This window comes from Bombina bombina, chromosome 6, assembly GCF_027579735.1.
Source record: "Bombina bombina isolate aBomBom1 chromosome 6, aBomBom1.pri, whole genome shotgun sequence".
In the NCBI taxonomy this organism is placed as follows: domain Eukaryota; kingdom Metazoa; phylum Chordata; class Amphibia; order Anura; family Bombinatoridae; genus Bombina; species Bombina bombina.
In genome coordinates this window covers 895,564,473-895,581,048 of record NC_069504.1, presented here as the reverse complement: position 1 = coordinate 895,581,048, position 16,576 = coordinate 895,564,473, and the positions used below count along the sequence as shown (strand labels likewise).

Below are 16,576 nucleotides of genomic sequence, written 5' to 3'. Positions count from 1 at the left end.
TTATCAGGTAAGTTCTTACATAAATTATGTTTTTGATAGCAAAATGTGGATTGTTTTACTAGTTCAGGGACATACTCCTAGATAAGCCTCCTGAGTGTATCATTTGCAGTGGCAATCAAGCAGTCACTGTGTAGAAAGTTGCAGATTCAGAATACTGAATTTTGCAAGATGCTCGCCACCCTCTCTGGAGACAATAAAAGCGTAAACAAACATTGTATGGGGAATTACATTTTGAATTTAATGTCTCTTTAATGTGTAATTTCCCATCAAGCATACCCTTTGTTTGTGTATACTTTTTATTGAATAATTTTTTTGAGTAATTCAAATTAAATTGTACCTGTATTGCAACCTTGTTTTCTCCAACATAGGTGTGTCCGGTCCACGGCGTCATCCTTACTTGTGGGATATTCTCTTCCCCAACAGGAAATGGCAAAGAGCCCAGCAAAGCTGGTCACATGATCCCTCCTAGGCTCCGCCTACCCCAGTCATTCTCTTTGCCGTTGTACAGGCAACATCTCCACGGAGATGGCTTAGAGTTTTTTAGTGTTTAACTGTAGTTTTTATTATTCAATCAAGAGTTTGTTATTTTAAAATAGTGCTGGTATGTACTATTTACTCAGAAACAGAAAAGAGATGAAGATTTCTGTTTGTATGAGGAAAATGATTTTAGCACCGTAACTAAAATCCATGGCTGTTCCACACAGGACTGTTGAGAGCAATTAACTTCAGTTGGGGGAACAGTGTGCAGTCTCTTACTGCTTGAGGTATGACACATTCTAACAAGACGATGTAATGCTGGAAGCTGTCATTTTCCCTATGGGATCCGGTAAGCCATGTTTATTAAGATAGTAAATAAGGGCTTCACAAGGGCTTATTAAGACTGTAGACTTTTTCTGGGCTAAATCGATTCATTATTAACACATATTTAGCCTTGAGGAATCATTTATTCTGGGTATTTTGATATGATTATATCGGCAGGCACTGTTTTTGACACCTTATTCTTTAGGGGCTTTCCCTAATCATAGTCAGAGCCTCATTTTCGCGCCGGTATGGCGCACTTGTTTTTGAGGACAGCATGGCATGCAGCTGCATGTGTGTGGAGCTCTGATACATAGAAAAGTCTTTCTGAAGGCATCATTTGGTATCGTATTCCCCTTTGGGCTTGGTTGGGTCTCAGCAAAGCAGATTCCAGGGACTGTAAAGGGGTTAAATATAAAAACGGCTCCGGTTCCGTTATTTTAAGGGTTAAAGCTTCCAAATTTGGTGTGCAATACTTTTAAGGCTTTAAGACACTGTGGTGAAATTTTGGTGAATTTTGAACAATTCCTTCATACTTTTTCGCAATTGCAGTAATAAAGTGTGTTTAGTTTAAAATTTAAAGTGACAGTAACGGTTTTATTTTAAAACGTTTTTTGTGCTTTGTTATCAAGTTTATGCCTGTTTAACATGTCTGAACTACCAGATAGATTGTGTTCTGACTGTGGGGAAACCAAGGTTCCTTCTCATTTAACTATATGTATTTTATGTCATAAAAAAATTTAGTAAAAATGATGCCCAAGATGATTCCTCAAGTGAGGGGAGTAAGCATGGTACTGCATCATCCCCTCCTTCGTCTACACCAGTCTTGCCCATACAGGAGGCCCCTAGTACATCTAGTGCGCCAATACTCCTTACTATGCAACATTTAACGGCTGTAATGGATAATTCTATCAAAAACATTTTAGCCAATATGCCCACTTATCAGCGAAAGCGCGACTGCTCTGTTTTAGAAAATTCTGTAGAGCATGAGAACGCTGATGATATGGTTTCTGAAGGGCCCCTACACCAGTCTGAGGGGGCCAGGGAGGTTTTGTCTGAGGGAGAAATTTCAGATTCAGGAAACATTTCTCAACAAGCTGAACCTGATGTGATTACTTTTAAATTTAAGTTGGAACATCTCCGCGCTCTGCTTAAGGAGGTGTTATCCAATTTGGATGATTGTGATTATCTGGTCATTCCAGAACCACTATGTAAAATGGAAAAGTTCTTAGAGGCCCCGGGGCCCCCCGAAGCTTTTCCTATATCCAAGCGGGTGGCGTACATTGTTAGTAAAGAATGGGACAGGCCCGGTATACCTTTAGTACCTCCCCCCATATTTATAAAATTGTTTTCCTATAGTCGACCCCAGAAAGGACTGATGGCAGACAGTCCCCAAGGTCGAGGGGGCGGTTTCTACTCTACACAAGCGCGCCACTATACCCATAGAAGATAGTTGTGCTTTCCAAGATCCTATGGATAAAAAATTAGAAGGTCTGCTAAAGATGTTTGTTCAGCAAGGTTCCCTTCTACAACCAATTGCATGCATTGTCCCTGTCACTGCAGCCGCGTGTTTCTAGTTTGATGAGCTAGGAAAGGCGATTATTAGTAATTCTTCTTCTTATGAGGAGATTATGGACAGAATTCGTGCTCTTAAATTGGCTAATTCTTTCACCCTAGACGCCACCTTGCAATTGGCTAGGTTAGCGGCGAAAAAATTCTGGGTTTGCTATTGTGGCGCAGAGCGCTTTGGTTAAAATCTTGGGCAGCGGATGCGTCTTCCAAGAACAAATTGCTTGACATTCCTTTCAAGGGGAAAACACTCTTTGGCCCTGACTTGAAAGAGATTATCTCTGATATCACTGGGGGCAAGGGCCACGCCCTTCCTCAGGATAGGTCTTTTCAAGACCAAAAATAAACCTAAGTTTCGTCCCTTTCGCAGAAACGGATCAGCCCCAAGGGCTACGTCCTCTAAGCAGGAAGGTAATACTTCTCAAGCCAATCCAGCCTGGAGACCTATGCAAGGCTGGAACAAAGGAAAGCAGGCCAGGAAACCTGCCACTGCTACCAAGACAGCATGAAATGCGGGCCCCCGATCCGGGACCGGATCTGGTGGGGGGCAGACTCTCTCTCTTCGCTCAGGCTGGGGCAAGAGATGTTCTGGATCCTTGGGCGCTAGAAATAGTCTCCCAAGGTTATTCTCTGGAGTTCAAGGGGCTTCCTCCAAGGGGGAGGTTCCACAGGTCTCAGTTGTCTTCAGACCACATAAGAAGACAGGCATTCTTACATTGGGTAGAAGACCTGCTAAAAATGGGAGTGATTCATCCTGTTCCATTAGGAGAACAAGGGATGGGGTTCTACTCCAATCTGTTCATAGTTCCCAAAAAAGAGGGAACGTTCAGACCAATCTTAGATCTCAAGATCTTGAACAAGTTTCTCAAGGTTCCATCGTTCAAGATGGAAACCATTCGAACACTTCTTCCTTCCATCCAGGAAGGTCAATTCATGACCAAGGTGGATTTCAAGGATGCGTATCTACATATTCCTATCCACAAGGAACATCATCGGTTCCTAAGGTTTGAATTCCTGGACAAGCATTTCCAGTTCGTGGCGTTTTCTTTCGGATTAGCCACTGCTCCTAGGATTTTCTCATAGGTACTAGGGTCCCTTCTGGCGGTGCTAAGACCAAGGGGCATTGCTGTAGTACCTTACTTGGACGACATTCTGATTCGAGCGTCGTCCCTTCCTCAAGTAAAGGCTCACACGGACATTGTCCTGGCCTTTCTCAGATCTCACGGATGGAAAGTGAACGTGGAAAAGAGTTCTCTATCTCCGTCAACGAGGGTTCCCTTCTTGGGAACTATAATAGACTCCTTAGAAATGAGGATTTTTCTGACAGAAGCCAGAAAAACAAAACTTCTAGACTCTTGTCGGATACTTCATTCCGTTCCTCTTCCTTCCATAGCGCAGTGCATGGAAGTGATAGGTTTGATGGTAGCGGCAATGGACATAGTTCCTTTTGTGCGCATTCATCTAAGACCATTACAACTGTTCATGCTCAGTCAGTGGAATGGGGACTATTCAGACTTGTCTCCGAAGATACAAGTAAATCAGAGGACCAGAGACTCATTCCGTTGGTGGCTGTCCCTGGACAACCTGTCACAAGGGATGACCTTCCGCAGACCAGAGTGGGTCATTGTCACGACCGACGCCAGTCTGATGGGCTGGGGCGCGGTCTGGGGATCCCTGAAAGCTCAGGGTCTTTGGTCTCGGGTAGAATCTCTTCTACCGATAAATATTCTGGAACTGAGAGCGATATTCAATGCTCTCAAAGCTTGGCCTCAGCTAGCGAGGGCCAAGTTCATACATCAACCATCAGGGGGGAACAAGGAGTTCCCTAGCGATGGAAGAAGTGACCAAAATCATTCTATGGGCGGAGTCTCACTCCTGCCACCTGTCTGCTATCCACATCCCAGGAGTGGAAAATTGGGAAGCGGATTTTCTGAGTCGTCAGACATTGCATCCGGGGGAGTGGGAACTCCATCCGGAAATCTTTGCCCAAGTCACTCAACCGTGGGGCATTCCAGACATGGATCTGATGGCCTCTCGTCAGAACTTCAGAGTTCCTTACTACGGGTACAGATCCAGGGATCCCAAGGCGGCTCTAGTGGATGCACTAGTAGCACCTTGGACCTTCAAACTAGCTTATGTGTTCCCGCCGTTTCCTCTCATCCCCAGGCTGGTAGCCAGGATCAATCAGGAGAGGGCGTCGGTGATTTTGATAGCTCCTGCGTGGCCACGCAGGACTTGGTATGCAGATCTGGTGAATATGTCATCGGCTCCACCATGGAAGCTACCTTTGAGACGAGACCTTCTTGTTCTAGGTCCGTTCGACCCACTCCAGCTGACTGCTTGGAGATTGAACGCTTGATCTTATCAAAGCGAGGGTTCTCAGATTCTGTTATTAATACTCTTGTTCAGGCCTGAAAGCCTGTAACCAGAAAAATTACCACATAATTTGGTATATCTGTTGGTGTGAATCTGCAGGATTCCCTTGGGACAAGGTTAAGATTCCTAAGAGTCTATCCTTCCTTCGAGAAGGATTGGAAAAAGGATTATCTGCAAGTTCCTTGATGGGACAGATTTCTGCCTTGTCTGTGTTACTTCACAAAAAGCTGGCAGCTGTGCCAGATGTTCTAGCCTTTGTTCAGGCTCTGGTTAGAATCAAGCCTGTTTACAAAATTTTGACTCCTCCTTGGAGTCTCAACCTAGTTCTTTCAGTTCTTCAGGGGGTTCCGTTTGAACCCTTACATTCCGTTGATATTAAGTTATTATCTTGGAAAGTTTTGTTTTTGGTTGCAATTTCTTCTGCTAGAAGAGTTTCAGAATATCTGCTCTGCAGTGTTCTTCTCCTTATCTGGTGTTCCATGCAGATAAGGTGGTTTTGCGTACTAAACCTGGTTTTCTTCCAAAAGTTGTTTCTAACAAAAACATTAACCAGGAGATAGTTGTGCCTTCTTTGTGTCCTAATCCAGTTTCAAAGAAGGAACGTTTGTTGCACAACTTGGATGTAGTTCGTGCTCTCAAATTTTACTTAGCAGCTACTAAGGATTTCAGACAAACTTTGTCTTTGTTTGTTGTTTATTCTGGTAAACGGAGAGGTCAAAAAGCAACTTCTACCTCTCTCTCCTTCTGGATTAAAAGCATTATCCGATTGGCTTATGAGACTGCCGGACGGCAGCCTCCTGAAAGAATCACAGCTCACTCCACTAGGGCTGTGGCTTCCACATGGGCCTTCAAGAACGAGGCTTCTGTTGATCAGATATGTAAGGCAGCGACTTGGTCTTCACTGCACACTTTTTCTAAATTTTACAAATTTGATACTTTTGCTTCTTCTGAGGCTATTTTTGGGAGAAAGGTTTTGCAAGCCGTGGTGCCTTCCATTTAGGTGACCTGATTTGCTCCCTCCCTTCATCCGTGTCCTAAAGCTTTGGTATTGGTTCCCACAAGTAAGGATGACGCCGTGGACCGGACACACCTATGTTGGAGAAAACAGAATTTATGTTTACCTGATAAATTACTTTCTCCAACGGTGTGTCCGGTCCACGGCCCGCCCTGGTTTTTTTAATCAGGTCTGATAATTTATTTTCTTTAACTACAGTCACCACGGTAACATATGGTTTCTCCTATGCAAATATTCCTCCTTAACGTCGGTCGAATGACTGGGGTAGGCGGAGCCTAGGAGGGATCATGTGACCAGCTTTGCTGGGCTCTTTGCCATTTCCTGTTGGGGAAGAGAATATCCCACAAGTAAGGATGACGCCGTGGACCGGACACACCGTTGGAGAAAGTAATTTATCAGGTAAACATAAATTCTGTTTTCCTATCCAAACAGTTTTCCTAGCATGTTATGGCTGGGCTTAGGCATTCAAATTTAGTTGTATGCTGTATTAGGAGTAATGAATCAAATCAATTAACTTAATATTATGGTTTAAAAAAACCTCCCCACTCAGTTCAATAAGAAAATGATTTTGTTAGTCAAATAGAACATTTCTCTCCCTCTCAAGGTCTTGGGATGCCACACTTACATCACTGTACCAGAGGACCAGGAATGATGTAGACACCATTCTGTCTCAGATGTCCTATTTCTCACTCCCCAGACAACGTTCGCGAGAGCGTCTCAGTGCATCACCAGTGGGGCAGGGCTGGGTGAGGATTCTTCAGGAGTTTACAGATAGTCCTGCAAATATGCAGACCTGGTCTGTGTCTCCTTTTAGTGCTATGTTTTGTACATGGGGAATGAACAGTGGTCTCACTGTAATACGATGGGACCTGGAGACCCAGAGAATCACTTTCCATCACTTGGGGAAGGCTTCTTGTGTGGACTGTATGCAGGAGGACGCAATGCTCGTAATTACAGGTGAGCAGACGGACTCCTAAACCATCAGCTCTTTATGTCTCACTGATATGGTATTGTAGCTGTATATCAAATGTAGACAGTGGGTAGAGTTTATTGTCGCTTGTGCGCTACAAACCAGGTTTTACTTAATTGTATATTATTGATAACTGAAAGCTTATTTCCATCCATCAGATCAAGGCCTTTCCCTGGTACTGTTTTCTGCATCCCAGAATGAGTTCCTGACTAGACTGATGATTCATGGCAGCGCAAGTACTGCGGACACCCTATGTCATCTAAATAACTGGGGCCGTTGTTCTGTACCTATTCATGCATTGGAGGTAATGTGTCATTGTAATTAGGCAATTTCTATCTCACCACACTATCTGATATATGCATGTCTGGTTCATATGTTTGCCTATTGGCATTTAGCTGCTGCCAGAATATGAGGGCTAGATTGTATTGTAGCTGTACACTGTGCAATAGCTGGATATAACACTATAAACCTATATGGGCTTAAAAGGACAGTAAACTCAAAAAGTCATACGTGTGTATCAGTAGCAGTAAAATAATTATTGCATGTAAAAGATAAAAAGCTGGTTTAATTGATTTTTAATCAACAAAAAAGGCATATTTGCTTGAGTCGATACTCATGTACCAGTTGCTCACTTACTAAGTACAACTCTCATCAGCTCTGTTAGTGTCAGGGACAAGTGTACGCACCACAGTTTTTTTCTTAAATTGATAGCACTGGGTGCACTACCAATATTGTAGGCCCATGCTCAGAATAGCACACAATCTGGTATTACTAGTGAATGGTAAAACAGAATTACCAGAGAATGTGTAGTGCTAAACACACACATATATCAATACACATATAAATATGCACAAATATACAGTACTGTGCCAAAGTTTTAGGCAGATGTAAAAAATAGAAATGTTGTTATTAGTTTATTTTTAACAAAATGCAATGTGAGTGAACAGTAAAAAATCTAAATCAAATCAATATATGGTGTGACCACCAAAACAGCATCAATTCTTTTAGGTACACTTGCACACAGTAGGTTGCAGCAGGTAGGTTGTTCCAAACATCTTGGAGAACTAACCACAGTTTGTCTGTGGATTTAGGCAGCCTCAGTTGCTTCTGTTTCTTCGTGTAATCCCAGACACACTAAATCATGTTGAGATCAAGACTCTGTGGGGGCATACCATCACTTCCAGTTCCTTTTTACGCTGAAGATAGTGCTTAAAGGGAAATTATACCAAAATGTTGAAGCACTTGAAAGAGATACAGTATATATGTAAAAAGCTGAGTAGAAAATATCACGTGATCATCTCTATGTAAAATAGGAAGATATTTTGCCTCAAAATTTCTTTAGTAGCCACACCCCATTGTAAACATTAAGCAGTCAATCAGGATGCTAGTCCTAGGACTTGCAAGGGAGCGTGCATCTGGCATATGCAGCCTTAGTCATGTTTTTTCCTTCGTTTAAGTAAGTTTACTATGAAATCTCACACAATTTCATTGAAATCTCATGAGATCACAGTAAAATTACAGCACTGAATTACCTGATTGGCTGTTGTTGTTTTGCTTTTTTCAACATGCAGCTGACTGTAACTGAAGGATAGCTGTTCACAGAACACTTACTATAGTGAGCCGAAGAAATTTTTAGGTAAATATTTTCCTCTTCTACAATAAGATGGTCAGGTTATATTTTCTAGTCAGCTTTTTACAGTTATGCTGCATTCCTTTCAAATGATTTAGGATATTATTATGTCTTTGGCTGTATGTTTAGGATCGTCATCATGCTGCAGAATAATTTTGGGGCCAATCAGGTGTCTTCCTGATGTTATTGCATGATGGATAAGTATCTGCCTGTACAAAGCATTGAGGAGACAATTATTTCTGACTAAATCCCTCACTCCATTTGCAGAAATTTAGCTCTAAACTTGCAAGGAACCTCCACCATGCTTCACTATTGCCTGCAGACACTTATCCGCTCTCCAACCCTTCGGCAAACAAAATGAAACTGCCTTCTGCTACAGCCAAATATTTCAAATTTTGACTCATCAGTCCAGAGGTTCTGCTGCCATCTTTTTGAACCGCAGTTCCTGTGTTTTCATGCACAGCTGAGTTGCTTGGACTTGTTTCCAGATCAGAGGTATGGCTTTTTGGCTGTAAGTTTTCTATTAAGACCACTTCTGTCCAGACTTTTCCGGACTGTAGATAAGTGTACCAGGGTCCTACTGGTTTCCTGACAATTTTGAGCTGATGGCACTGCTGGGCATCTTCTGTGTCTTTCAACTGCTGCACTAAGTTTCTTTGGCAGACCATTGCCTGTAGGTCCTCAACACTAGCTTTTTCTTTGTGCTTCTTCAGAAGAGCTGGAAACCCTTGTCTGCCTTGACATTTCTGCCTGGGAGAGAGACCTTGCTGATGCAGTAAAACTACTCTGCGTCTTGTTGCTGGACTCAGTATTACCATAGTGTATAACTTTTGCCATTAAACCGTCTTCAGCAACCTCATCTTGTTAGCAGAGTTTGGCTGTTTCTTACCCAGTTTTATTTCTTCTACACAACTGTTTCAGTTAATGATTGTGTTTCAACGTACATATTAAATGTATGATCATTAGCACCTGTTTGGTATAATTGTTTAATCATGCACTTAACTATATGCCTACAAAATCCCTGATTTTGCACAAGTGTTCCTAGAAGAATTGATGATGTTTTGAAGTCAAAGGGTGGTCACACCAAATAATGATTTGATTTACATTTTTCTTCTGTTCACTCACTTTACATTTTGTTAATTGATAAGACTATTACCTTTCTATTTTTGAAAGCATTCTTACTTTACAGCATTTTTTCACACATGCCTATGTCATGTACCATATCACTTTAAATTAAAAATAGATGATAAAAATAACGTTTTCTTCTGAGTGGAGAACAACGCTATTTATTTCCTAACGCACCTTTTGGCTTTAGCGCACATGGCTTAGCGCACCTTCAGTTTGGTGCTCGAGTGAAAGTCAGAACAGGCAGTTGTAGCGCTATCCAACCTCTAGATGTTAGCACATCTGAGGCTTTTGTTTGAGAGAAACATTTTTAACTTTCACCTTGTAATATAAACGCAAGAATAAGAGTGCTGTTGATTTAAGCTTAGAGGTCTTAGCGCTAATATTTTTGCGCTTCACTTGTAATTAAGCCCAATATGTTTTAAAATATTCTTGTTAAATGAAACAAAAAGTTTAATAAAATAAATAGTTTTGCCATTACTACCCGTTGTTAAATTTACAAGCTCATAAAAATCGGACCCCTTTTTTTTTCTATAGTATTTTCAGTCTTCTTCCTTTTCATTCTGTTGTGTTACAACTTCTCTTAACATTTCTATCCTTTCCTACTTTTTCTCTTATTTTACTGTACTCTTCTCACATTCATTCCCCTTCATCATTGTTTTGTATTCTCTTTTCTTGTAGGCTGGCTTAGAAAACAGACAGTTGGATACAGTTAATTTTTTCTTAAAAAGCAAAGAAAGTATTCTAACCCCTTTAATCTCCAGGGACTCAAGTGGTAGCATCCAATCAGAGAGCTATCTGCATCGTAAGCATCCTCACTTGTTTCATCTGAGTTTCTTGGGCCCTACACACATTCCCCTAACAGTCTTTGTCTTCATTCTTTCTATTGTTTCTGTCTCATCCTTGTATCCCTTACAACTCTCATCTGTGCGCCTTCACATTTTAATCATTTCCTTATCCACTGGTTTGTCATCCTCATCTCTTTTGAATACCAAACCTGTACATTTCCCATTTTTGTCTTTAAACCCTACTCAACTGTTTCTCATTTCTATTTACCTCTCTTCTGCTTCCGGCTTCGGTGCCCCTTTACTTCTTAAGAAATATTCTTAGGCCTTGCTTACTATGAATCCATGAGGGACACATATCATAATGTTCACTACTAGCTTCTCCATACGCAACAGCCTGACCCACAACGGCTGAAAAAGCACATTCCACAAACAAGCAGAATAATAAAAAATATTAAAATATCATGAGAAGCTCTTTGTATATATGCTTATACCAGTCCAATGTTACTGTGTAAATAACAATCCTTTTTTCAGTGTTGTTCCACAGTGAGATGAGTTAAGACATACAACTTTATTTGTTGCATTTGTAAAAAAAAATCAAAAACAAAAAAAACAAGTAGTAAATAACTAAGGCCTAGATTTGGAGTTTGGCGGTAGCCGTGAAAACCAGCGTTAGAGGCTCCTAACGCTGGTTTTAGGCTACCTCCGGTATTTGGAGTCACTCAAAAAAGGGTCTAACGCTCACTTTTCAGCCGCGACTTTTCCATAGCGCAGATCCCCTTACGTCAATTGCGTATCCTATCTTTTCAATGGGATTTCTCCAACATAGGTGTGTCCGGTCCACGGCGTCATCCTTACTTGTGGGATATTCTCTTCCCCAACAGGAAATGGCAAAGAGCCCAGCAAAGCTGGTCACATGATCCCTCCTAGGCTCCGCCTACCCCAGTCATTCTCTTTGCCGTTGTACAGGCAACATCTCCACGGAGATGGCTTAGAGTTTTTTTGGCTGTTCCACACAGGACTGTTGAGAGCAATTAACTTCAGTTGGGGGAACAGAGTGCAGTCTCTTACTGCTTGAGGTATGACACATTCTAACAAGACGATGTAATGCTGGAAGCTGTCATTTTCCCTATGGGATCCGGTAAGCCATGTTTATTACGATTGTAAATAAGGGCTTCACAAGGGCTTATTTAAACTGTAGACTTTTTCTGGGCTAAATCGATTGATTATTAACACATATTTAGCCTTGAGGAATCATTTTATCTGGGTATTTTGATATAATAATATCGGCAGGCACTGTTTTAGACACCTTATTCTTTAGGGGCTTTCCCAAAGCATAGGCAGAGTCTCATTTTCGCGCCGGTGTTGCGCACTTGTTTTTGAGAGGCATGGCATGCAGTCGCATGTGAGAGGAGCTCTGATACTTATAAAGGACTTCTGAAGGCGTCATTTGGTATCGTATTCCCCTTTGGGTTTGGTTGGGTCTCAGCAAAGCAGATACCAGGGACTGTAAAGGGGTTAAAGCTTAAAACGGCTCCGGTTCCGTTATTTTAAGGGTTAAAGCTTCCAAAATTGGTGTGCAATATTTTCAAAGCTTTAAGACGCTGTGGTGAAAATTTGGTGAATTTTGAACAATTCCTTCATGTTTTTTCGCAATTGCAGTAATAAAGTGTGTTCAGTTTAAAATTTAAAGTGACAGTAACGGTTTTATTTTAAAACGTTTTTTGTACTTTCTGATCAAGTTTATGCCTGTTTAACATGTCTGAGCTACCAGATAGACTGTGTTCTGAATGTGGGGGAAGCCAGAATTCCTATTCATTTAAATAAATGTGATTTATGTGATAATGACAATGATGCCCAAGATGATTCCTCAAGTGAGGGGAGTAAGCATGGTACTGCATCATTCCCTCCTTCGTCTACACGAGTCTTGCCCACTCAGGAGGCCCCTAGTACATCTAGCGCGCCAATACTCCTTACTATGCAACAATTAACGGCTGTAATGGATAATTCTGTCAAAAACATTTTAGCCAAAATGAACCCTTGTCAGCGTAAGCGTGGCTGCTCTGTTTTAGTTACTGAAGAGCATGACGACGCTGATATTAATATCTCTGAAGGGCCCCTAACCCAATCTGAGGGGGCCAGGGAGGTTTTGTCTGAGGGAGAAATTACTGATTTAGGGAACATTTCTCAGCAGGCTGAATCTGATGTGATTACATTTAAATTTAAATTGGAACATCTCCGCATTTTGCTTAAGGAGGTATTATCCACTCTGGATGATTGTGAAAATTTAGTCATCCCAGAGAAACTATGTAAAATGGACAAGTTCTTAGAGGTGCCGGGGCTCCCAGAAGCTTTTCCTATACCCAAGCGGGTGGCGGACATTGTTAATAAAGAATGGGAAAGGCCCGGTATTCCTTTCGTCCCTCCCCCCATATTTAAAAAATTGTTTCCTATGGTCGACCCTAGAAAGGACTTATGGCAGTCAGTCCCCAAGGTCGAGGGAGCGGTTTCTACTTTAAACAAACGCACCACTATTCCCATAGAGGATAGTTGTGCTTTCAAAGATCCTATGGATAAAAAATTAGAAGGTTTGCTTAAAAAGATGTTTGTTCAGCAGGGTTACCTTCTACAACCCATTTCATGCATTGTCCCTGTCACTACTGCCGCATATTTCTGGTTTGATGAACTGCTTAAGGTGCTCGATAGTGACTCTCCTCCTTATGAGGAGATTATGGACAGAATCAATGCTCTCAAATTGGCTAATTCTTTCACTCTAGACGCCTCTTTGCAATTGGCTAAGTTAGCGGCTAAGAACTCTGGGTTTGCTATTGTGGCGCGCAGAGCGCTTTGGTTGAAATCTTGGTCGGCTGATGCGTCTTCCAAGAACAAGCTACTAAACATTCCTTTCAAGGGGAAAACGTTGTTTGGTCCTGACTTGAAAGAGATTATCTCTGATATCACTGGGGGTAAGGGCCACGCCCTTCCTCAGGATCGGCCTTTCAAGGCAAAAAATAGACCTAATTTTCGTCCCTTTCGTAAAAACGGACCAGCCCAAGGTGCTACGTCCTCTAAGCAAGAGGGTAATTCTTCTCAGGCCAAGCCAGCTTGGAGACCAATGCAAGGCTGGAACAAGGGAAAGCAGGCCAAGAAACCTGCCACTGCTACCAAGACAGCATGAAATATTGGCCCCCGATCCGGGACCGGATCTGGTGGGGGGCAGACTCTCTCTCTTCGCTCAGGCTTGGGCAAGAGATGTTCTGGATCCTTGGGCGCTAGAAATAGTCTCCCAGGGTTATCTTCTGGAATTCAAGGGACTTCCCCCAAGGGGGAGGTTCCACAGGTCGCAGTTGTCTTCAGACCACATAAAAAGACAGGCGTTCTTACATTGTGTAGAAGACCTGTTAAAAATGGGAGTGATTCATCCTGTTCCATTAAGAGAACAAGGGATGGGGTTCTACTCCAATCTGTTCATAGTTCCCAAAAAAGAGGGAACGTTCAGACCAATCCTAGATCTCAAGATCTTAAACAAATTTCTCAAGGTCCCATCGTTCAAGATGGAAACCATTCGAACTATCCTTCCTTCCATCCAGGTAGGTCAATTCATGACCACGGTGGATTTAAAGGATGCGTATCTACATATTCCTATCCACAAGGAACATCATCGGTTCCTAAGGTTTGCATTCCTGGACAAACATTACCAGTTCGTGGCGCTTCCTTTCGGATTAGCCACTGCTCCAAGGATTTTCACAAAGGTACTAGGGTCCCTTCTAGCGGTGCTAAGACCAAGGGGCATTGCAGTAGTACCTTACCTGGACGACATTCTGATTCAAGCGTCGTCCCTTCCTCAAGCAAAGGCTCACACGGACATTGTCCTGGCCTTTCTCAGATCTCACGGCTGGAAAGTGAACGTGGAAAAGAGTTCTCTATCCCCGTCAACAAGGGTTCCCTTCTTGGGAACAATTATAGACTCCTTAGAAATGAGGATCTTTCTAACAGAGGCCAGAAAAACAAAGCTTCTGGACTCTTGTCGGATACTTCATTCCGTTCCTCTTCCTTCCATAGCTCAGTGCATGGAAGTGATCGGGTTGATGGTGGCGGCGATGGACATAGTTCCTTTTGCGCGCATTCATCTAAGACCATTACAACTGTGCATGCTCAGTCAGTGGAATGGGGACTATACAGACTTGTCTCCGAAGATACAAGTAAATCAGAGGACCAGAGACTCACTCCGTTGGTGGCTGTCCCTGGACAATCTGTCTCAAGGGATGATGTTCCACAGACCAGAGTGGGTCATTGTCACGACCGACGCCAGTCTGATAGGCTGGGGCGCGGTCTGGGGATCCCTGAAAGCTCAGGGTCTTTGGTCTCGGGAAGAATCTCTTCTACCGATAAATATTCTGGAACTGAGAGCGATATTCAATGCGCTCCAGGCCTGGCCCCAGCTTGCGAGGACCAGGTTCATTCGGTTTCAATCAGACAACATGACGACTGTTGCGTACATCAACCATCAGGGGGGAACAAGGAGTTCCCTAGCGATGGAAGAAGTAACCAAAATTATTCTTTGGGCGGAGTCTCACTCCTGCCACCTGTCTGCTATCCACATCCCAGGAGTGGAAAATTGGGAAGCGGATTTTCTGAGTCGTCAGACATTGCATCCGGGGGAGTGGGAACTCCATCCGGAAATCTTTGCCCAAGTCACTCACCTGTGGGGCATTCCAGACATGGATCTGATGGCCTCTCGTCAGAACTTCAAAGTTCCTTGCTACGGGGCCAGATCCAGGGATCCCAAGGCGGCTCTAGTGGATGCACTAGTAGCACCTTGGACCTTCAAACTAGCTTATGTGTTCCCGCCATTTCCTCTCATCCCCAGGCTGATAGCCAGGATCAAGCAGGAGAGGGCGTCGGTGATTTTGATAGCTCCTGCGTGGCCACGCAGGACTTGGTATGCAGATCTGGTGAATATGTCATCGGCTCCACCTTGGAAGCTACCTTTGAGACGAGACCTTCTTGTTCAGGGTCCATTCGAACATCCGAATCTGGTTTCACTCCAGCTGACTGCGTGGAGATTGAACGCTTGATTTTATCGAAGCGAGGGTTCTCAGATTCTGTGATCGATACTCTTGTTCAGGCCAGAAAGCCTGTGACTAGAAAGATTTACCACAAAATTTGGAAAAAATATATCTGTTGGTGTGAATCTAAAGGATTCCCTTGGGACAAGGTTAAGATTCCTAGGATTCTATCCTTCCTTCAAGAAGGATTGGAAAAAGGATTATCGGCAAGTTCCCTGAAGGGACAGATTTCTGCCTTGTCGGTATTACTTCACAAAAAGCTGGCAGCTGTGCCAGATGTTCAAGCCTTTGTTCAGGCTCTGGTTAGAATCAAGCCTGTTTACAAACCTTTGACTCCTCCTTGGAGTCTCAATTTAGTTCTTTCAGTTCTTCAGGGGGTTCCGTTTGAACCCTTACATTCCGTTGATATTAAGTTATTATCTTGGAAAGTTTTGTTTTTAGTTGCGATTTCTTCTGCTAGAAGAGTCTCAGAATTATCTGCTCTGCAGTGTTCTCCTCCTTATCTGGTGTTCCATGCAGATAAGGTGGTTTTACGTACTAAACCTGGTTTTCTTCCAAAAGTTGTTTCTAACAAAAACATTAACCAGGAGATTATCGTACCTTCTCTGTGTCCAAAACCAGTTTCAAAGAAGGAACGTTTGTTGCACAATTTGGATGTTGTTCGCGCTCTAAAATTCTATTTAGATGCTACAAAGGATTTTAGACAAACATCTTCCTTGTTTGTTGTTTATTCAGGTAAAAGGAGAGGTCAAAAAGCAACTTCTACCTCTCTCTCTTTTTGGATTAAAAGCATCATCAGATTGGCTTACGAGACTGCCGGACGGCAGCCTCCCGAAAGAATCACAGCTCATTCCACTAGGGCTGTGGCTTCCACATGGGCCTTCAAGAACGAGGCTTCTGTTGATCAGATATGTAGGGCAGCGACTTGGTCTTCACTGCACACTTTTACCAAATTTTACAAGTTTGATACTTTTGCTTCTTCTGAGGCTATTTTTGGGAGAAAGGTTTTGCAAGCCGTGGTGCCTTCCATTTAGGTGACCTGATTTGCTCCCTCCCTTCATCCGTGTCCTAAAGCTTTGGTATTGGTTCCCACAAGTAAGGATGACGCCGTGGACCGGACACACCTATGTTGGAGAAAACAGAATTTATGTTTACCTGATAAATTTCTTTCTCCAACGGTGTGTCCGGTCCACGGCCCGCCCTGGTTTTTTTAATCAGGTCTGATATTTTATTTTCTTT

The 16,576-nt window shown here is 42.8% G+C and overlaps 1 protein-coding gene across 3 annotated transcripts in view; it reads left to right on the top strand.

The window, feature by feature from the left end:
* Positions 1 to 16,576, top strand: part of SPG11 (SPG11 vesicle trafficking associated, spatacsin) — a 244,149-nt gene that overhangs the window by 65,205 nt on the left and 162,368 nt on the right. For all 3 annotated transcript variants that reach the window (XM_053718473.1, XM_053718471.1, XM_053718472.1), the window contains exons 7-9: positions 6,363 to 6,715; positions 6,887 to 7,032; positions 10,165 to 10,288. In XM_053718473.1, the coding sequence (XP_053574448.1) occupies positions 6,363 to 6,715; positions 6,887 to 7,032; positions 10,165 to 10,288 (623 nt within the window). The remainder of the gene's footprint in view (positions 1 to 6,362; positions 6,716 to 6,886; positions 7,033 to 10,164; positions 10,289 to 16,576) is intronic.